Consider the following 22454-nt stretch of genomic DNA (forward strand, 5'->3'; position numbering starts at 1 on the left):
ACAGACACAACTGTGGACTTGGCAGTGAGGCTGTGGAGCGGGAGTCGGGACGAAAACAGCTGTTTCCCCCTGAGTCTTGGAGGGAGGGCAGCAAAGGTGATGTCAGGAGCCCTGTGCTATTTCTTCCCCGCCCAGGGGCAGTGAGCTGCTGCACTGGGGGCCACGACCCTCTGCACCTCAGGGCACACAGGGATGTCATGCTCAGGGGAGCCCAGGACCACTGACGGAACGGCGCCCCGCCCGTGCACACGGCGGCAAGTTCAAGGCTGTGCAGCAGACGGAAAAGACTGGGGACAGCTTGGTGCAAATCCACAGGAGGCTCCAAAAAAGAATAGAGCAGTTAACTGATGAGGAATGATAGGACGTGTGTGCAAGAGAGCAAGGACGGTGCAGGACAGAGTGTTGGTAAGCTACCGTGTGTGTTTCCAGAAAATAGACCCAACACCTGTGCCCGAACACATCCAGAACACCCCCGGGAGGGCCACCCAGGAGAGGGGCGCTAGGTGGCTGGGGCCAGGGGTGCCATGGGACATATTACCTGCTTTTTAAACTCGCTTTTTCTTTTGAGATAATTGCACATCTGCGTACAATTTTAAGAAATCACACAGAAGGACGCTGTGCCCTTGAGCCCATTTCTCTCATGGAAACACCTTGCAAGCCAGGACTTGACATCGACACAGCCCACCAGTCCTGCCAGATTCCCCCGGTGCGTGCGTGCGTGCGCATGTGGGGTTCTCTGGGATTGTGTTACGGTGCACACTCACATGTCCACCCCCACAGCCCAGCTGCAGAACCCTTGCGGTCTCCTCCAACCCGAACCCCTTCCAGAGACCCCACCTCCATGTGCCATTCCAGTGAGGGTCAGGGTTTCAACAGAGGGATTTGGGGCGACACAGACCTTCGGTCCTTGGCACTGGAGTATGGACAGACCCGTTAGCTTAACCATTTGCTGCAGACAGACTTCTGAGTTATTGCTGATGTTTGACAATGAATAAAGGTGTTGGGAACCTTCATGTACAAGTTTTTATGCAAACGTACGTTTTTATTTCCCTGGGATAAATGTCCAAGCATGCAAAGTACTGAGCGTACTGCCTATTTGAAAACATTAATAATGGAAAAGAACGCTGTGCAGAAGACAGACAAGGTGCTCCCACGCGTCCTGCCTGGAGGAGGCACTCGGTGGTGGGAGGGGGAGGCTGGGGGGTTGCAACACCGCCTCCTGTCCCTCCAGGCCCAGCCCGCCTCCCCCAGAGATTCTTCCACGCACAGTATCATGAAGATCTCGCACCCTGATGTATGTTCCAGGGCTGGCACTGCTGCTCCCCACACAATCACCTCGCTGTGTCTTCATCATCAGGCTGGAGGGCTGCGGCCCACGCTCGCCCGCAAGTCACTGCGGCCTCCCACGTTCATACTTCACCGGCCAACTGCTCGTCCCCGGGCCACATCCTTACCTCTGGCTCATCGAGGAACGCGCTTTCAAAACTACGTAGCTGTCCGGCCGGAGCTCCCAGCGGTGATGAACCTGGACCCCAATGCAAAGGACTCGGTCAGTGGAGGGTGACAAGGCTCGCACTCTTGCGTCGTGGCAGAACTCTCCCGCCAGCTAGATCCCCCTCCACGGGCGGGTCTTTCCTCTGCACGGGCCTGCACGTGTCCTGCTGCTCACGTCGTGTGTAGCCCCCTCCCACACTGACTGTGTAACCAGCAGGAGGTCTGGGAACGATGGAGCAGGGCTCCCGAGGCCAGACATAAAGGATCTTACGTCTCACCACGTCTCACCACGTCTCACCGTGGGGAGGCCGGCCGCCGTGCCGTGAGGACGCTCCCACAGCCCCGCAGAGCGGTCCGTGTGGCAGGGAACTGAGGCCTCCCGCCGCCAGCACAGCTCTGCAGACCCAAGGAACGGCCTCGGGAGCAAAGGCTGCGGCCCCACATAACGCGGCCCGAGCTGCAACCTCAGGGGAGAGCCAGGACCCCTGGCCGGGCTGCCTCTGTGAGATCATGTGTAATGTCGGGGCAAGCCGAGCAGCTGGGGGGAACTTGCACCCCAGCGGTAGCTAATTCAGCACCCTGCCCTTCTGGGATGACTTTCTGACCCACAGGTGGGCGCCATCCATCGCGTGGGAAGCACGTGGGAGAGCTTTCCATCTGGCCCACCCCGGTGTCATGATGCAGCCTTCTCGGTTATTTCAGGGTCCCCTGAGCGCTCCGGAGAGTGATGGCTAAGGGCACAGATCTTGGCTCCCAGCACTGCAGCTAATGAGCCTGGAGCCTCGGGCACATCCCACTATTGATCTGTGCCTCAGTGTCTCCCCTTCTAAAGCAGGGGTGGTAAGGACAGTGCTGACCACTGGGATTGCTGGGAGGGTCTGCTGGCGCATGTCACGTCCTTGCAACGGTGCCCACACAGGCCGGGAGCGCATGAGTAGTGGCTGGCGTGTGGTAGCCCGGGTCCTGGGGCTGGGGACACACCAGAGAACCCAGGCATTAGACGTTCACCGTCCCCGAGTTTGTGCCCTGGGGTGTGTGCAGGGCTGATAAACAACGTAAGCTGGTGATCGATATTCTGTAACTGGAATGTCAGTTCCACAGAGAAATATAAGGCAGGGAGCCCCTGCGAAGGGGACGTTCTGGCAAAGTCTCGAGGGCCCTTGAGGGAGCCATAGGGGTGTTGGGAAGGGGGCTCCCGGAAGAGGGCACAGCCCATGGACAGGTCCGGGCCTTGGAAGAGCAGCGAGGCCGTCAGTGTGGCCGTTGCTGAGTCAGTGCGACCCCTTCCAACAACCTTGGCTGTTATTCTGAGTGGCTGTGGCCTGATCTGATTCTGTTGTGACAGGACGAGTCTGGCTGTCATGCTAAGAACACACCGGGTGGCTGGCGGGCCTCTGGCGGAGGGAGAGCAGCTGGGGCTGCAGCCACGGCGGTGGTGCGAGGTGCTCAGACCCCCCGGATGGACGCAGTTTGCAGGCACAAAGGACTTTCTTCTGACTGCGTGTGGAGAAGGGAGGCAGGGACAATTCCGTGTTTGGGTCCAGGGAACTCAAGTACACACTTGCCATCACCCGAGGGCAAATTCCGTGGAGACATGAGGAGCTGCTGACATGTGGGGTGGGAGACACCTTCTGGACGCCCAAATGAGGTACAGAGGACACATCTGGACACATGGACAGGGTTCAGGCCAGAGAGGTGTCAGGAGAGGGGCCCCTGGAGTTGCCCGTGTTTGGGATGTATTTAAAACCTTGAGACAGGTGAGGTCACCTGGTGAGGTGCCTGTCACCACGAGCCCTTCGTGGACAGACTGACTTCGGGCAAACCTCCAACCCCGCCCACGTTCTGAGGTGACAGGGAGCTGCCTGATGTGTGCAGGGCTCTCTGTGGGTCACAGGTGACTCGCCAGACGGGGGACACCGAGTTTCTGGGAGCCACACCCACCCCTCCCTGTCTCCCAGTCAGGGTCTTCCCATGCAACACCCAGGACACGCTTTTCAAACACTCCGTCATAGATTTGAAGACTGGAGTTTGGTGAGGGGCAGAGAGTTCTGTGAGGTGAGAACAGCCTGCCCGTCCCTAGAAGGTCAGTGCGCAGAGTGGACTCACTTCTTAATTTTGTGTGTAATGCTCTACTCAACGATACTGCGTCGTGGGCTGGCCTTTCTCCTCCTGACCTCCGTCCAACAGAACCGTCTTGCAGACAAGAAAGGGAGATGGGAGAAACAGACGAACCCACGCCTGGGTCTCTGTCTCTCCCGGAGAGGCTTCCTCCCCGCGCACAGCGGCCCTGAAGCCAACCCCCCCCCCACCCCGCGGCTGGTGGCACGTCTCTGGAGCGGAAACCAGCCCCCCTCCCCGAAGCCCCGCTCCTCTCTGTCCCAGCCACACGCAGCGTTCCTAATCTGTGCTGCAACCCCGCTGAGCGCTTCCTGAGAACTTACACTGAACACAGATAGAAACCGATGCGGAGACGAATCCAGTGCCCCACCACGCAGCTCGGAGCCGCGTCGGCACGCGGGTGCTCCTGTCTTTCCTGCAAGCCCTTCATCAAAAAGTCTCATTCATCGTACTTGTAAGTTCCAGGCTGAGTGGGAAGGCGGTGGAGGAGGGAGACGCCGAGCTCACCTCCTCCCACGGACGCACCAGGGCTGCAGCAACCTGCACGCGGAGAGCTCGGCTCTCCGGGAGGGACCCCACGGCCGGCAGGGCGGCTCGGCCACAGCGAAGGAAATGCAGAGGAAGCCACTTCCAGAAGCGTAGCGGGGGCAGGCCCAGGCTCTTAGGAACCAAACCCTCAGCAACGGGACCGCGTGTGGGGGAGGTCTCAGCTTGGAGATCCTCCCTCGAAGGGTTCAAGCCCCACTCTGGGCACTGTCTGGGGATCTGCACGGAGAAGATGAGCCCCCACAATGTCTGGCTTTGAAGATCAGCGGGACTTCCCGCTGGGGGAGCCGGAGGGCTCGGGGAATGTAAGACCCCAGCCCAACAAGGGCCAGCATGCTATGTCCCTCGGTCCAAGACCCAGCACAGAGACAGAGGGCTGAAGAGCACGTGGGCCGCTGGTAAAGGGCATCTGTTTACTGAGTCATTTTCGGACATGCGCTGGAGGCGCAGGGATCTGCGGGAACTTTCTCCAGGAGCAGAAGGGCGGCGGGCAGCATTTTCTCGTCCACCTTCAGCACAGCGGACGCCGGCAGGGGCAGCTCTGACCCTGTCCACCGCCCTTGCTAGCACTGCTCGCCCTGCCCTGGTGTCCCCCTGCAGACCTCTCCCGTCCAACTTGCCCACCCCAGCAGACACCCCTACAAGGCAGCTCTGGCCCCTGGGATGAGGGGGCCGCCCTGCCCACCAGCACACCTGCAGGGTCATGCCCAGCCAGCCCCCCACGCCCCTGCAGCAAGTGAGGCCCAGGCACAAAGGAGGACCTGCGGCCTATGCGGGGGGACAGCCCTGGGGCACTGGCTGCTGGTGCCTCTGAGACCCACGGGACGCCTTCCACGGCAGGCCACGACCTTCCTGTGGCTGACCTCCCTGAGACACAGAAGCAAGTACAGCCAGTCGGACAAGAGGAGGAGACAGGAGACCATGTTCCAAACCAAGAAAAAAGATGCCACCATAAAAAAATAACTTCTGGAAACTGTTGAGCTGACCTCATGGGTCACAGAGTATCACTCTCCCAGCCAGCATGGGTGGGACCCTTGCTCTCACCCTCTGCTCTGCTCAGGAGGCTACCTGCCTATTCAGCCAGTTCCTTCTGGAAGCAGGGGGACCCTGCCTGGCACCACGCCCCCTGCCCGAAGCACCCTCCTCTCCAGTTTCTCCAGGCAGAAGGCAAGGCTGGCTCCTGAGGCCCCGCATGTCTGTTCACTACCATAGGCAGGCAGCCGGGCTGGGATTTCTTCCCTCGGCAAATGGAATAGACTTCCGCTCCCAGCGCGAGAACAGCCCCACAGAAGGCTGATGGCGGGGAAGGCTGGCACCGGCCCCCGAAATCCCCCAGTGAGCGTCCACAGCTCTGAAGCAGCCCCTGAGCAGGTCATCAAATGAGTCTTGGGCACCCCTTTTACGTACCAGAAACCGAGCCCCTACGGACAGTCAGGCCCAATTCGGAGAGAGAGACCACACAGAGGTTTAAACAGGGGAAGTTTAATATAAAGAATTATCAAATTGATTAAGGCAGTCATGTCCAAAGAGAGCTTTCATGAAAATCCTAGGGTTGAGGGCAAATGCTTAGGGTAAAAAAATTCACTCGAAGGCATTCCCTCCCGAGGCTGGATTCAGATCTTGTTGGAGGCCCCCTGGATGGTGCACAGGTGAGCTGAGTTGCCGGCACCAATGTGGACGGTCACCAGGCAAGCAGGAGGCACCCTTGCCGAGGGCAGGCAGGCCGAGGCCGGCGGCCAGATCTCAGGGGGTTGGACACCAGAAGCCATGGCCGCTGCTGGGACACGTGCATGCTCTGGGCATGCACCTTGGCTGTCCCCTCACTGCACCCCTGCAGCCGTGAACAGTGGGGCGTGCAACATCACTGAAACGAGAGAGAAGCCCCCTCCTCCATGCAGAGTCCCTCAAATTTAACAGCAGGCATGCCTCCAAGGAGAGAGGTCTACCGGGTCCGGCTCACAGTCACAGAGCAGGTAAGGAAGAGTGCATCTGCAGCCAAAAGGCCACAAACGGGTAGCTGGAGCACCTCCTGTATCCACGTCCCCCCCTTATGTCGTGAGGACAGGTGACCGTGAGCGGAAGATGTCCGTTCCGCATCGAACGCCCGTGCGTCTGGTCAGCGCAGCCGCTGGGGTTCCCAACACACAGGGGAAACGCGGTCATCACGGGCATCAGAGGAGAGCGGGCCCCTGCCTGCCCGCGGAATGCCGCCCAGAGGAACCTGGTCCTTTCTGCTTACGGGCAGGCTGGCGGCATAAACGCTCAGGACTCCCCTGGGGACAAGGGGAGAGGAGGACACGCCAAGCGCCAGGCTCTTTCCATTTCGGCTGAGGGACCGGAAGCTCCTGGGGGGGAGTGGGGAGCCCCAGCAGAGCCGGATCACGGGCTCTTCACGCCCCCTGGGGGCTCCTCCCAGGGGCGGGGCTTCAGAAGATTCCGGGCAGCAGGCGGTGGGGCACGGCGGCAGTGTAGCGCTCCCAGTCGCCGCCGTACTTGTTGGCACAGCGGTGCTCGTCCCGGAGGCAGCGGTGGGTCAGCAGGATGGTCATGTAGACGATGTAGAAATAGGGCAGCAGGTGGCCCCCGCCGCAGGCCAGGCAGTACGCCAGGCTGCCCATCAGGTCGCCCGTGTAGTTGAGGTGGCGGGCCATGCCCCAGAAGCCCGACACCAGGAGCTTGGTGTGGTGCTTCTGCCCGTCAGCCGACGTGTACACGCACTCGATGACCTTGGGCTTCTTGCCCCAGATCAGGCAGCGGCCGTCCGTGCGGCGGAACAGGTCCTTCTGGTGGTTGGCCATCCGGAAAACGTAGTAGCCCAGCAGGCCGAGCAGCAGGACGCCCGCGGCGTGGGGCGCCGACAGCTGCACCGGGTGGTAGACCAGGTATAGGCCCTGCAGGGGGACAGGGAGCAGGGCCTGGGGTCCGATCCCGCTCCGCCCCTACTGGCCACTACCACCCTGTGCACCTGTTTCCTCTACTGCGAGTCAAAGCACCTGTCTCGGGGGGTTGTGGGGGTCAAGTGAGCGAACAGACACCCCTGTGTACCTACCTGCCCTCCTCCCCATCCACGTGCCCACACGCACACACACGCACACACGCACACACACACGTGCGTCATATGTAGTGTAACATATAAAATATCATCTGGATATGACTGTACAACGGTTACCTTTGTGTCACCGTGGCTAGGCCACGCGCCCAGATATTCAGTCAAACACTGGTCTCGCTGCTGTGCCCACGCGCACACACGCACACACAAGCGTATGTAACCCGTACGTGTATGTAACAACCACCCCATTGAGTTTGTGTCTGCGCAACTCCAATGCTAATACATGCACACACGTAACGTACAGACAGAAACCAAAACCAGGCCTGGTACCCAGCGAGAGAGACATACAGATGATCTCACACACACACACACACGTGTGATCTGCCATGTATGTGTTACAATCTGCTGTTAAGGGTTTGCACGCCTGGGACACGGAGTTCCCAGAATCAGGGAGCCCAGGCACGTGCGACCAGCCAGGTGGAGAAACGGGTCCGGGCAGACCACACGGGACACCTGAGGGAGGGTGTCCTGCATGGTCACCGACAGCATGAGGACAGCGCTCTGGGGCCCCCAGCCCACGGCTCCTCCCAGCCCCAATTGAGGGGACGCTGCCCTAGCTTCCAGAGATGTCTGGGTGGTGCTCAAGGCCGCCTTCCCTAACCCGTGTGAACCCAGGTCCCTGTGCTCCCCAGGCCAGCACCTTGATGCCTGAATTCCGTGGGGCAGGCCAGGACTCTGCTGAGGGCTCTGAGCCCCCTGAGCCTCGCCCTCTGAGCCCTGGCCCGTCATCCTCTCGACCTGACTTTTCTCGGTAGTAAGTCTCAGCAGATGTCAGTCCACCTGTCTGGAATGTTCTCACCTCCAGCGTCTCCACTCTGCTCTCAGCCCGGCTGTGGTTATCTCTGGAGGCATTGGCCAACCACTCGAGGCAGGTCAGGGGACCCTCCTGGGCTCTCTCTCGGGAGCCAGCACCCCCACTTCCCCCCAGCACCTCCTCCCTGCACCAGGTTGCCTATTCCGTGGCCTGTCGCACCAGCCATGAACCCAAGGGGGGCAGAGCCCACACACGTCTCCTCTGCTCCTGAATCACCAGCACACGCCTGGTGCCCCGCTGACCCTCGTCATGTGTTTAAGGAACAAAGGTAAGAAAAAAAACCTCTCAACCTTCGACTGTTAAGATTTGATATGAATATAAACACCCCCTCTATCCACCCAGTTCAGCCAAATCACTCCTTTCTACCCAAAGCCTACACCATGTCTTTTCCTTTAAGTGTCACATGCTGAGCTAATATTGGAGTCCTGACCCCCAGCACCCCAGGATGTGGCCACATCTGGAGATAGGGACTTTACAGAGGCGCTGGAGGGAACAAGGGGTCACCGGGGTGGCCCTGATCCAACGTGACTAGGGTCCTTACAGGAAGAGGGGCTCAGGACATAGACACGCACGGAGGGACGACCCTGTGAGGACCCAGGGGGAGCACAGCTGTCCACACACGAGGAGAGAGGCCTCAGGGGTCCCGCCCTGCCCAGGCCTGCATCTCGGGCTTCGGAGACCAGGAGACAGTGAGTGTCTGTTGCCCAAGCTCCCCCCCCTTCTATTGTATTTGTCACGGAGCCCAAGCTGACTAATGCACCAAGCCTTCCCTTCTTCCTGGAAACAGGGAGCAGCCTCCCCCTCCAGCCTCCGGCCTCCAGTGCCTCCCAAGCACAGCACTTGTGCAAAGCTCAGCATGTGCTCGGCTGCATTTCCCAAGGGCAGCCCCGGATGTGCCGGGGACCAGAGAGCTGGCTGTTCCACGGGGCGTGTCCCACAGCCGGAGGGGCTGGCGCCCCGACTCCTCACCTGCAGGGTGTAGAGGTACGGCAGCCAGACGCAGTCCCCCCAGCCCAAGTACCACCCGAAGTGGTCGTGGCAGATGTCAATGGTTTTCAGGTACCAGGCTTCGTTCCAGAAGAAGTCCAGCACATAGATGGCCTGCAAAACAGGAGGAGCCGGATACTGACCAAGGGGCACCCTGGGGCCCGCAGGAGCCCATGCTGTCGCAGATGAGGACGTGGCACCTGGGGTGTCTCTGAGCTCCTCGGTGACCTGCTCCACTGGGCGACTCCCACGTTTCCGCCCACGGGGGGCTGGGGGGCAGGTACAGGGGCCCTTATCCTCAGAGTCTGCAGAAGTGGGGCACCCAGCAGTGCCCGGGGAGGCGACACCCAGGTTGTGGGGCTCCGGGAAGAGCAAGGTCGTTCCCAGCAGAAGGGCTCGGGACGGCCACAGGGAAGCAGCCCCGCACGCCAGAACCCACGCCAGCCTGGAGGCCCTTCGCCCGTGGGCACCCCAGGCTGTGCCCTGCCAGCTGCCCCTGCAGCACCGAGACACACATAACATGGCCAGCATGGCCAGTGACCAGTGTCCTTCTATGCAGACAGGGAAAAGGCGCAGATGACTCTCCGTCCCTCCTCCCCACCTGAGAGCCATGGGGACCGTGCGGGGAAAACACTTCAGAGACATAAATTGTGAATATGGCCAGCACCGTGGACAAGCTGTTAACACGCATCCCCTGGGAAAGAGGCCCTGTCCAGCATAGCACCCGACTGCAGTGACAGGTCCACCCCCACGTGCTCACTGCCCGCTCCCCAGAGATGCCCGGGAAGGGGGCCAGCTCCCTTCTAAATGCAGCGGGTTAAGGTTTCTTGAAAACGATCTGGCCTCCAGCCTGCCCGGCCCCCAGCAAGCATAGGCGCACCCGCCCCTTTGGCCGCAGACAGGCTACCTGCAGGACGTTGACCAGGACCATGGCATTGGTCACTTGGCCGTGGAGCTCCCGCTGCTTGGCCGCGAAGGACAGGTTGATGAGGGTCCAGGCGACGATCCCAGGGCGTCCGTTGAAGAACAGCTTGAAGTCAAACCACTTCCCAATTCGGGGGTTGAACTCAATGCCCATCATGTAGTTGTAAAAGAAATTGCCTGTGAATTTGCTGGAAAATAGAGACAACACGTATGCTAGCCAGGGCGTGCGTCTCACACCACGGGGCCGGTGTGCGCGTGGACACAGGCGCCGAGCCCAGCCCTGGCGTCCGCCGCGGAGGTGCGGGCAGCCCGGTCCCTCCTGTTTCCCACTCAGCTCCGGCTTGGCAGAGGCACCCTGCGAACCAGGCGCCCGAGCGGCCTCCCGGGGTGGGGGGAGCCTTCCCTTGAACGGCCAGGCTTCTCCCCACCCTCCTCCAGGTCCCCTTGAGGCGCGGCCCAGGTGAGCCGCACAGCTGGCTGGACTGCATGAAGATCTTCGTTTGCAGCCCAGCACGTGGTTGGTGGTGACTCACAGGGTGCTCGCGTCCCCGCACGCAAGCGACATCACGAATCCCGCCCAGGTAGAGAGTGAGTGAAAGCTGCACGCTCAGAGCCGGGTGCCCGGCTCCAGGGCCCACCACGAACCCTTGCTCGACAGTTGCTGCCCTGGTTTCTGACCCCACAGCCCTCTCTGGGGTGACCAGAGAGTCGGCCAAGATGACTGACGTGGAGACCTCCCTCAGGTAGAGCTGTGAGACACACAGGAATCTCTGCGTTCGTGAGAAAAACATTTTCATGTCCACCTCCCTCATTTACAGTAAGTTAGAAAAGCAAAATATACAAAGTCTAGGACAGGCGATTGATTATAAAGCACCGAGAATGATTCAGACGAGCCACAGAAGACCAGCCTCGGTGCCTCGGTACGTAACCACCACACATGCCACAAAGCACCACCATCCAGAGACATTTCCCAAGAGCAAGAGTTAAAGGGAACACATTTTGTCTTTTTTGGGCCCCTAAATGCATCTGGGACTCAACTGTAGGCACCCAAGCAGAAGAATCTTATTCACGACCACTTACACCCGTCTGCAGGAGGAACCCAACCAAAATCTGTTGGTGGAGGGAGAGATGGATGGAGGGATACAGGGAGGCAGGGATGAAGGATGGGAGTTGGATAGGAAGATGAGTGGGTGGGTTGAATGGAATAGATGGGTTGGTTGGGTGGATGGGTGGATGGGTGGGTAGATGGATGCATAGATGCGTAGGTGGGTGGATGGGTTAGATGGAAGGATGGATGGGTGGGTAAATGGGTTAGATGGATGGGTTAGATGGAAAGGGAACTGGGTGGGTGGATGGGTTGAATGAATGGGTGGGTAGGTAGGTGGATGAATGGGTAGATGGGTGGATAGAAGGATGGAAGGGTGGGTGGATGGGTGGATGAATGGGTTAGATGGAAGGGTGGATGGGTGGGTGGATGGGTGGATGAATGGGTTAGATGGATGGGTGGATGGGTGGGTGGATGGATAAAGAGCTAGATGAGGAGATGGCTAGCTGGGGGGCTCACAACGGTCCAACCCAAAGCTTCCATGAGAAAGCACCAACCAGTCAGGCTCTCCCTGGGAAGCTCCTACATTAAAGCCACCGAGATAACAAGACTCCGCACTAAGATGGTTTCAGGCCACACACATGTTCCAGAGATGGAGGCGATGTGCTGCCTTTCCCACTTCCCTGCTCCCGCAACAGCCCTACAGGGGGTGACTTGGCCAAAGATGGAATTGGCCACCTTCCACCACATTCTTCCTAAGGCAGAGGAAGCCCCCCAGACATTTGAGAAAGGATGTTCCCCAGAATCAAACAAGATCCGTTACGCATCTCATTCAAGGATTCTCAATCCTCAGAGCTTTACGACTTCCTATTCTAAGTTCGTAGAGAAAGGCAAGGGGTGGAAGCATCCACGTTCCACTTCCGCTTGACCAGCGGAAGAACGTACCAGTCTTTGGCATTGGTGGGGAAGAAGTAGCCCTTGAGCATGGCGAAGGTGGAGACGGCGTAGCCGAGGATGTTGGCGCACCACAGCAGGGGGATCCAGTTGTCGAAGATGATGGTGGGCGAGAACCAGGACAGGAAGTGCGAGTTTGCAAACCAGAGAAGGTGCGTGATAAGCCACGCTTGTAGGCCGTTGATTTCATACTTGTTGACAACGCCTGCGGAGGGAGATGCAACAATCAAAGAGTTTTTCCGACTGAGACAGCAGCTGGCCCAGGCCCTGCCAGCTTCGTGGCCTGTCTAGGGCACCCGGGCTGCAGCCCTGAAGCTGGTCAGCTCCTGCTCTAACCTGGGTCCCCAGGTCAAAGTGCCAGGAGCACAGGCGACGCTGTCAGCCCCGGTATTAACTGCTCCTGCTTTCGGGGTCCTGGGAAAGGGCAAAGGGGGCAGACTAGTCCCCTGGTTCTGATTCTCCTCGGCCGCATGCAGGCCGGGTCACCAGTCTGCAGCTTGCTAGAGAGTGAGGATGCCCCCACGGTACTGGCCGGGAAGCACCCCAGCCTCCCGCCGCCCTAGGAGCCCTCTGTAGGCAGGGACAGGGTGGATTCCACCTGCGGGGCTCCTCCTGGCTTCCTGGTGACTGTGGGCATCTTGGGAGAGATGTGGAGTGGCTGGGGCATCCGGTGGGGAGAGGCTCCAGCAGCCTGGTTATGTCCTCCAGCCGTGGGGGCGGAAGCCGCTCTGTGCCCTGTTCACTGAAGACCGTGGTCTCCAGCCCCCAGGCCAGCTCAGCCCAGGGCCGCCCTGGACGGCGGCAATGCCCAAGCAAAGCTCGTGTTCATTTTGTCAGGGAGCACACTTGGGGGTGGAAGCAGCACGGGGCGGGGTGGGTCCGTGAGACAAAGAGGCAGGGAGAGGAGAAGGGGGGCGTGTGGTCTCAGGTTACCTGCGGGGGTCACGGCACCCTCTTGAACGCCTCCCACGTAGCCTGGCAGGAACTTGTGGCAGAAGTCTGGAAGGGCCACGTACAAAAGCACCTGCCGTGGAGATTTGAGGCTGTGTGACCCGCCGCCCGGAGGGCCTGGCTCTTTCCACACAGCCTTGCTTTCGTTCACTGACACGACTCACGCAAAAGCACCACAAGAATGGCAGAAATCCTGATGTGGGTTGGTTAGTGCTTCCAGAAGAGTTCGTGGCTCTGGGAGCCCTGGCCGCAGGCCTGGTGGGGCTCTGAAGGCAGTAGAGCCCCGAGCAGGAAGCTCATTACTGTCTAAAGCAGCACGAAGCAGTGTCTCCCCAGGAGAGCCCATGGGTCCTTCCCACTCACGTTTCTGGGGCCACTTAAAAAAGTGAGAGAATTCACATGCCATACAATTCACCCTTTTAGACCCTTTCTGGGTCATTTAGCACATTCACAAGGTTGTGCAAAACTACTATCATCCGGCTCCAGAACAGGGCCATCGCCCCCAAAGGGAACCCCACCCCCATTCGGCAGTCGCTCCCTGTTCCCCTCCCCCACTGTCCCCCAACAACCATTAACCCACTTTCTATTTTTTCTATTCCGGGCATTTCATATGAATGGAATCATGCACCACGTGGCCTTCTGCGCGTGCCTTCCTTCACACAGCGAACGTTCTCAACGTCCATCCCCACCAGAGCACGCGGGAGGGCCCCACCCCTTGTCACGGCTGAGCAACGTTCCACGGCAGGGATGGACCACGTTTTGTTTTAGCCACTCATCCACTGACATTTCTACTCTTAGGCTACTGTGATTCACGCTGTCCCTTCTCATTTTTCACCCAAAGGGACCAAGAGACCAGAAATGAAAGGGACCCTGGAACCCAGAAGTTGGGACCCTGAGAAGAAACTGCTACTAAGGGCGGGAGCCTTCCTCCAGGGAGGAAAGCAGGGTGCGGCGGGGAGCCCTCTCCTGGCTCTGTCTCCCTGGATTCAGATAATAAACGACGTGGCCTGTTCACCAGGTTCTTTGTGCAAACAGCCCCTTCCTGGTGAACTCCTTCTGCTCTCAAAGGCCAGCAAGGTCACAACAGAGCTGAGGATGTCCTCAGCCAGGAGCATGCGGCCCCCTGCTGGGAAAACGGGCGTGGCTTTGCCAAGCGGTGTCTCCTATAATGGAGAGCACCCCTCTGGGGGCTGGAATGCTCCTTCCCATGGGCTGCTGCTAAGAGAAGCTTCTGTCATGCACAGGGCTTCCCCGGGCCAGCCCTGCCTCACACCCTCCCGTCCTGCTCCGTACGACTACGCATGTCATTGCAGGACTGCACGTGGTCCTGAACTGCGGGGAGGCTCACCCCACACGTGGGTCAGACACCGTGATGCCGCCAGGTGCCTTCTATCAGAAGACAGAGCTAAGTAGGTCAGGCTCCAGGTAATGCCCTGCTGGGTCCTGGGAAGGAGAATGCCACCCTAAGCCGGGGCTCCATCTCCCAGACAAATGGCCAGTCCCAGCAAGAGGGACGCTTGGCACCCGCTGTGCCCCGACGATAGTGGCCAGGGAGGGCTGACCTGGAACGTGACCCACAGGGTGTAGAGCTGGGCTGCTCTCTTCGTCACAGGTGGCGTCTTGGCCCAGATGTCTGAGAGCCGAGCATGCCCGGTGGCGACGTCCAGCACGGGGGCCGTCAGAGAGCAGCTGTACTGGTCACACGCCATGATGAAATAGTACACGATGAAGGGCGCGAAGAGCAGCAGGAAGAGGACGCTCGCCAGCGAGAACCAGTCCACCTCCCTGCAACAGCGGGCAGCACACAGTCACGTGGGGCCCGCCCGGCGGGGGCCGCACAGACAATGCTTTGTGCGTCCTTACGCGTCCCGTTGTTCCAACCAGGGCCTCAGAGACGGCTGCTCGCTCTCAGTGCGGAGGCCTCCCCGTTGCCTGGAAGAGCCACTCCACGCGTGCCCTACCGCGAGCTGCAGGGAGCTGGATGGACCCGTGGGCACCCACAGAAAGCCCAGAGCCCCGAGGCCTTCTGTCACTCACAAGGCCAGAGGCTTCCCGGTTCTGGGCGAGGGGGCTGCTCACCCACTCCCAAGTCCCCACGCTCTCTGGCCCAAGGAGAACAGAGACAACAGAAAGCTTCACAGCCAGGGCCAGCCTGTTTTAGTCAGTGTTTCGCTTCCTCTTCAATTCCTTACTTTATAAAATGGGAAATTGCTTACCCTTTATTAGTCTTGATGATAAAAATTGTATTTACTAGGTCCCCAAAATCCCAGAGGCTGGCAACCTCTCAGTAAGACCTCGCTGTATTTTCTAGCTGGGAAGGCTGGCAAGATCCTTACCAGGCACGGCCCCACTGCCCTTGAGTCACCGCTCTGCTGTTGGCGATGCTGCCTGGACTCTTGGTTTTGGGAGCGTCATGTAGGGATTTTGCAGCCATTGGGCCCTGAGGGAAGAAGACACACGCTGCTCAGATCGCCCCATGAGGAACAGCCACCACATCCCCCAGCCACATCTGCCACTGCTCATAGACTCTGCAGGACTGGCCTCTCACCACCTACTCACTACCTTGTCCTGAATGGCAGATTCCAGGCAAGGAAGAGATGATGGATTGTTTCAGTCTCTCCTTCCTGAAATCTGCGACAACCACCTACTTCTCTTGATTCAGTCTCCAGATGGTGGCAGAATGCCCTCTTACCATGTAAAACAGACCATCTGTGGCTCAGAACCCTCTTGCGATCTGCTCCTGCCTCCTGTTCTCCCCACTCTCTTCTCATACCTTCTAATTCAGGTACATAGGATCTGTAACGATCCTTGAATATGGTTCATTTCATTCATGATACCTGTTACTTCTGCTTAGGACATACTTTGCAGGTCTCCTCATTCAGATCTTTTGTAAAATGTTCCCTCCTTAGTATGACTTTTTATTTTTCCTGGAGTTAATTATTGCTGCACTTTTTGCATTTACTAAGGTTTCTATGCATGTCACTAATTTTTTTTCTGAACACTCTAACAGAGCTATCATACATTTCAGCAATTTTTCTAGACACTCCAACACAACAGAATTTATTCTTTCCATTCTCCCTCTCCCCTATAGCCATTCATCTTGAAACAATGTACAAGCCAATCAGCTAATCTATGTCGCTTGTACCCCAGACCCCTACCAAGTCACTCTCCCTATTTTATTTTCTTAATAACTCTTTTCATCATGTAGAATGCTTTTTTTTTTTTTTTAATTTGAGTGCATGTCTATTGTCTGTCTCCCTCCATTAGAATGTAAGCTCCCCAAGGGCAGGAATCATGTGTCCTATTCATTGCTGTACTACCTAGTCCTAGAACATGATCTGGTACATACAGTGCATTCAATAAATAATCACTCTACCAAAAAAGGTGGAAGAACTGAACTTTTTTATGGAGGAAGCAGTGACATCTACACTTCCAGAACAAGTTCTAATTGTGAAGTTTTCAAAATATCAAGGATAAGAAAACATGATATTAAAAGCTTTTAGAGAAAAATCCAGAATAAAGAATCATACTAGCAGCAAGTTAGATTCTAGAAAACAATGATGGAAAGCTTTAAAAACTCTGAGGGAAACCGTTTTGCACCCTAGAATTCTATTCCCAGATTAACTTTCATTCAGAGGAGACAACACAGGATCCGAAAGAGCTGTTGAAAAAAGGCCCAATGAAAGGACAAGAGGATGAGAGCCACGCAGTGCACCAGACAGTAACCAGTCCACACTGGTACTAAATGAATGGCTATAGCGGGAAGGAGAATAAAAATGATGAATTTTATTGTGTGAAAAAGTATTGATAGTGTGACAGCTCTAGTAGAGCATTCAGAAAAAAATTAGTGAAAGATGCATAGAAACCTTAGTAATGGGGAAAAAAAAGAAAGAAACCTTAGTGAATGGAAAAAGTGAGGCAACCATTAACTCCAGGAACAATAAAAAGTCATAAGGGGGGGAAACCCAAACCATAACTGTAGAACATTACTTGGCTTAACAGTAAATAATAGCAACTTCGTCATAACAACATAATACCTGGCTATAGACTGACTACTGGATGTGTAGAAGGATACATAAAGCTGTGAGTGACAAAAGCAAATTATTTAAAAATAAGCAGGTAAAAACAATAATACAAAAGTAACTAAAATAATGAAACGTATTTTTTTCTGGGAATGAACACTAAGGGATGAAGCGGGGAACTGTTTATTCTACATATAAGCCTTAAAAGCCACTAACTTGTTTAAAAATGTGAACATGAGTTACTTTAACACAAATGTACCTTCATTTAAAAAAATTTCAGTGACAAAAGGCATTTTCATGTGCGGTGTGGGAACTGTAGCCACATCACTTAATTTAATTTTCACAGGTAAGTTTATGGAATCTCTGTCTATGATGTACAAGGCAGGATGAAGAGTTCCTTATGGACCACCCACTTCTATAGCCCCGAAACAGAATACAGAGAGTGGTGCATAGCAGTCACTTTCACTAAACACGGTAGAAAACTGCAAAAGGGCCAGAAATGTAGAGCCTCAGAACTAAGTGTGAAAAAGCCAAATAGAAAATGCGGCTGAAAGAAAAAGTGTATCTTCTACAGATTCAAACAAGCCCAAATAAAAATTTTGAGATTGCTGAGTTCATTTCACCCAGGAGTCTCCTCTGTCATGAGCACCGAATCTTGTAATAAATGTGTAAGTTATATCCTTGGAAACAGGTAGCCAGAGACAGGGGAGAGGGAGGTGTTTGGGGTGTTTTATTTTATTCCTAAGACTCACAGACAGGAGTTGATATACCAGCTGTCTTTACTTTTTCAAAGCTAAAAAGTCACTATCTATGACAATGACCAACAGCGCTAAGATGTGCTTACCTCCAAAGTCTTGTCTAGGGGGTTCACAGCAGAATGGAAGTGCTCCTTCTTGAACGGGCCACTCTAAAATCTCTAGACTCTCTTGATTCAAAAGGCCCACTTGATCCTTCTCAACCCACTGAACAAAGTCCTGCAGGGACACAAAGATAATGAAGACACTCAGGGAGCTGACATTTCAGGATTGAAGGCAGATAAAGACCCAAATGATATTTACTCAAGGCCCACTGTTGGAACCAAGTGAGAAGTGCAAACTCAGTGCTCAGGGGTTCAAAAGTGGAAGACAGCCCATGTAGGAGGGGAGAGGGGAGGGAATATTACCACCCAGTTTCTATGCCTGGCACACACAGTATCTGGCAAATAGTAAGTACTTAATGATAATGGGGGATTGAACCGACGTCTTCATGGCGGCGTCACCCTGGACATGAGCCTTAGCATAGGCAGATGCAGAACTGACGAGTAGCAATGAACAGAAAGGCATTTTCTTTGAAGCAGCCACATATGCATCTGAAACATTTCTAGAAGCTTCTTTGTGCCACCAGCCCGATTCAAGCCCTCTGGAGCTAGCATTCTAGGAGCCAGTGAGAGCCTAAGAACATGGAACAGCAGTGAGAGTGATCTGGGCTTGGAGCCTGGCTCTCAGCAGACTCGCGGGACCCAGTGACCTTCCTGAGTGTCTTGGGTCATGAATGCCTATACACGTGAGGACTTGCAGTGGTTGTTAAAGTGGGGTGAGGGAGAGTTAGTGTCCCATACCTGGGGATAAAGACCAGCCAGAGAAGGGGATGGGGCTTTCTGGCAGCCTGGTCGGCTCCCTTGGCTGGTCTTTGAGTTCCACGGGCCAAATCTAAAGGGACATGTCCCCCGAGAGTTTGAGAATGACGCAGAAGTGCCTGACCCTAAGCTTCTGATCGGCAAGGCATTCATGGCAAAGACATCCATCTCTAATAAATACACTGCCAGCTGCTGGCCCCAGCTACCAGCCAACCAACCAGAGAAGGAACCAGGCCACTCCCACCCATACGTCCCCTTTCAGAAAGCCCTAGGTGGCCAAGACACCTGACCACTGCAGTGATCCCCCCTTCTTCCTGTGCCCTCATTGCCACTCTTATGCTTTAAACTGGCCAATAAAGAGTGAGCCCATGAAACCCCAGGTCCCCACCCTTGACCCCAACAAAGGCAGAGGCCCAGGCCCACACTCTCTCTCTCTCCCCATGACCTCACTGTGGCTCGGAGCATGTTGTGTGCCCTCCAGGACCTGTGAGCAAGAAACCCTGCTCGTCAGAGCTCCCCGAGTATTGCTGAGGCGCGTCCTGCAATCCTAAGACCACTAGGGCTGGGCCAGCCATGATGCCCCGGGAGGGAAACTGGGGGGTGGGAGAGGGATGCCCCAGTAGTATGAGCCCAGGAGGGTGCTTCAGGCATCCCCAGCCCACAGTACCACTATTTACAGGCTGAGACCCACACAACAGGTGACTTACGCCCCTTGACAGCTTCTTGGCATCTTGAAAGTTCAGACGTTTGCGGGTGCGTTAGCTGCCCAGGAGCATGGTGGAGACTTCTGGGGGCCGGCACCGGGAACGTCCTGGAAGTCCCACGGTCACCACCAAGGCTCTGAGTTCTCAGCCGCAGAGGTCTAAGGGCCGCGCATCCCCGATGCCCAGCCACAGAGCGTTCTGGTTCCCCCCTGCACCTAACCACGCTGCAACCTGGTGGCTCAGAAGTCTTTTCATCCTTTCCCATTGCTTCTGTGGTCAGGAATCTGGGAAGACTGGCTAGGCAGCTCCATGCTGGGGGGGTGCCAGAGCAGCCGTCTTCATGTGGCCTCTCCGTGGGGGCCAGCTGGGCGTCCTCACAGCCTGGTGGCCTCAGGGCCATGGGAAGAGGTTCAGGGAACCAGCAGAGTTGTACCGCCCCTTCCGAGGGCCTGAGAAGACAAGTGAAGGCACTTCCAGCACGTTCTACCAGTTATGGGGAGTCCCAAGTCCACATTCTTTCAAGGGGCAGGGACTCAGTCTCCACCCCTTGATGCAGGGATTGCAGGATATTAGAACACACGATACTGCTCGGGCCATCCCTGGGTGACTCAACCTTGACAGATAGTGGGTATTTACGGAGCATCTGTGGAGTTCTAAGTGCCCGGTATCTTACTGAGCTCTCGCACCGACCCCGGAGAGTCAGCATGACGGTGTCTGTTTGATAGATGAGGAGGTTGACATGAACAAGGTGGAGTGCGTTCTCTGCTCACGCGGGCCTGTGGCGACGGAGGTTAATGAATCCTGGGGGTGGACTGGAGGAAGAAGAAAGGCAAGGACCTTTACATTTGACTTCTAAACTTGCGTTACAGTGAGCATATGTTTTGGAGAGCAGAATCCTGGAGCCACGGTCAAAGCTGCAGCTTACCCTTTGAATCAGGGCTCAGTGTCTCTGGGCATTTCTTTCCACCTAGGGCACATGTCTACTTCTGAAGGCCTCGGAAACTGCCCCAGGAGCAGCTCTGCTGGGCCACCACTGGGCCCTCAGTCCTCTCAAGGTAAGCCAGGCCAGAGCTTCCCGGCGCCAAGAGCTTGGCGGGGCCACACATCTTCAAAGCAGCCCCTGCATTTGGAAGCGAGGCCTGTGAACTGTATGTGTGAGTTGAGGGAGTGACCACTGCAGAAGGCCCGGGGTCAGGGGGCAGGGCTGGGGGGTGGGTTGTAGAGAAGCTGCAGGTAAACCAAGAATCACCCCAAAGGTCAATCCCACCATGCCTTGGGAATGGTGGGGGGATGCACAGGCGACCTCCCTGACCCCCATTCAGCCACAAGTGTTCCCAGAACTATGGGTCTTAGGACTCCAAGAGCTGTTTAAAAACTCTTTCGTTGTTGCTAAATTGTTGTATTACATCAGTCTGTTTTCTGGAAAATAGGAAAAGAACACCTGTATTCCCATCACCGTTTAAGGTTTCGGTGTATAGCTTTTCAAGTAGTCTTTTTAAGGACAGACTCTCTCCCTCTGGCCCCTCTTGCTGTGACAAGCCAGGGAACTTGTTTCCACGCCGAGCTTTCCTTTCTACAGTTGCCAGGTATCCCACTGTGCAAGCGTATCAGGATTTCTCTGACCTTCTCACTGACAGGCTTTAGTTGCTTCTGGTTTTCGCATCTGCATGTTTACACAGCCATCTGAGTACGTCCCGGCATAAACTCCCACAGGTTGACGTTGGGTGGACACGTAGTTCTACCCGGCCTCTAGAACAGTCTTCACGACCCTTCACCGATTCTGATATTTATCGTTCTTCGTCACCTCAGGTTCGGTTTGGCAGGTCTGTATTCTTCAGTCCCTACTACTCTTGGATTCACAAATTCCCAAACCAGACCCGGGGCTGTTCAGATAAGGTTCCAAGAAATGTTTCCATATTCAAACAGTACCTGGCACGGCCCTCAGAGAGATTACCTGCTATCATAGTTACCTGAATTTCACAACCAGGCCTCTCCATGCCCCCATGTTTCTCAGCTACCCCTCTCCAGCCATCCATGTATTTTTTTGAGAAAATACACAAGCGCACTCAATATTTTATTAAAAAGGAATTCGCCAAATTGCGCTCGGGAAGAGCGGGACGTTTTCTGCTCCTACGAACAGTACACAAAAGGTCTTTTTCGCTTCACTGGGCAGCCCAGTCCCTCGCTGCCCATGTCTCAAATCTGGGCACCCAGAGTGGCGCCCGGTGGGGCCCGGTTCCCTTCTCTTTACCTAAGGAGCTGCAGGAAGAGCTCAGGTGGGCACAAAGAGGGCACTGGTCGTCAGACCGGGGCGCTTCTGAGAGTAGACCACCCCCGACCGCTCACCTGGACGTCCCCCACCTTCATGCACCACGCTCACTCACCTGGGCGCCCCCCCACCTGCGCGCACCGCGCCGCTCACCTGAGGGTCCGGCTCCGCGCTGCGGTCCCCCACTCCAGGCGTGCGGCCAACCCCGCTGCCTAGAGGGGCCGACCCGAAGGCCCGCCCCCAGTATGACGTGATACCGTAGACAACCAATCGGAGGAGGGCCCTGAGCGGCCGGCGTCCCTGCGCCCCTCCATTGGTCGCACGCCTCGCCCCACCCCCTGAGCCGACTCTGGGCCACCCAACGCGCCCACTCGGCGCCGCTGGGGCGCGAGATTGATGGCCGAGGGCCCGCCCCCCGGATGGCTGGCTGCCGGGGGGGAGCCTCCCCCCGCACCCACGCTAAGACCTGCTGAGCATTTGCGAGGGCCGGCGCTCCATCCACCCGGTGGCCGCGGGCAAGCTGCTTCCCCTGCGCCCGTTTCCTCTTTCTGCAAATGGGCCTTCCAAGGCGCGCAGCAAACCTCTTGCTGAGCCTCTGATGTGTCAGGCGCTGGGTCCACAGCAACCCACAAAATGGACAACATCCCCGCTCCTAGGGGTCAAGTCTGTTAGGGGCGGGGCGGGGGGAAGCAGTAATCAATAAACAATAATCAAATAGGTAGAGCGTCAGATGGTGAACGTGCTGTGCAGAGGATTAGAGCAGGAAGTGTAGGAGAGGTTGAGCGTGTGAGTAGCCGTTTGATTTGGGGGTGTCAGGGAGGGCTCTGTTAGGAGGCCTGGCAGGTCTGGTTCCCCCAGAAGTGAGGGAGATGGAGTTTCGGGTTGGGATCACATCTGTGCAT

At 56.5% G+C, this 22454-nt stretch overlaps 1 protein-coding gene across 4 annotated transcripts; it reads right to left on the bottom strand.

Annotated features, from left to right (window-relative positions):
• Positions 1 to 5624: 5624 nt before the first annotated feature.
• Positions 5625 to 21814, bottom strand: DHCR7 (7-dehydrocholesterol reductase). 4 transcript variants are annotated; one of them, XM_057317246.1, is made up of 10 exons: positions 19957 to 20129; positions 19287 to 19732; positions 17809 to 17938; positions 15279 to 15382; positions 14505 to 14727; positions 12925 to 13015; positions 11983 to 12196; positions 9976 to 10180; positions 9051 to 9182; positions 5625 to 7049 (listed from the first exon to the last, which is right to left on the bottom strand). In XM_057317246.1, exons 4-10 carry the CDS (start codon positions 15374 to 15376, stop codon positions 6585 to 6587), a joined length of 1428 nt encoding a protein of 475 aa, XP_057173229.1. In that variant the 5' UTR covers positions 15377 to 15382; positions 17809 to 17938; positions 19287 to 19732; positions 19957 to 20129; the 3' UTR covers positions 5625 to 6584. The 4 variants fall into 4 exon arrangements, with proteins under 4 accessions (XP_057173229.1, XP_026338736.2, XP_026338739.2 ...); XM_026482951.4 differs by lacking the exons at positions 19287 to 19732; positions 19957 to 20129 and adding an exon at positions 21706 to 21814; XM_026482954.4 differs by lacking the exons at positions 19287 to 19732; positions 19957 to 20129 and adding an exon at positions 21668 to 21783.
• Positions 21815 to 22454: the final 640 nt, after the last annotated feature.

This window comes from Ursus arctos, unplaced genomic scaffold (genome assembly GCF_023065955.2).
Source record: "Ursus arctos isolate Adak ecotype North America unplaced genomic scaffold, UrsArc2.0 scaffold_23, whole genome shotgun sequence".
Taxonomy (NCBI): domain Eukaryota; kingdom Metazoa; phylum Chordata; class Mammalia; order Carnivora; family Ursidae; genus Ursus; species Ursus arctos.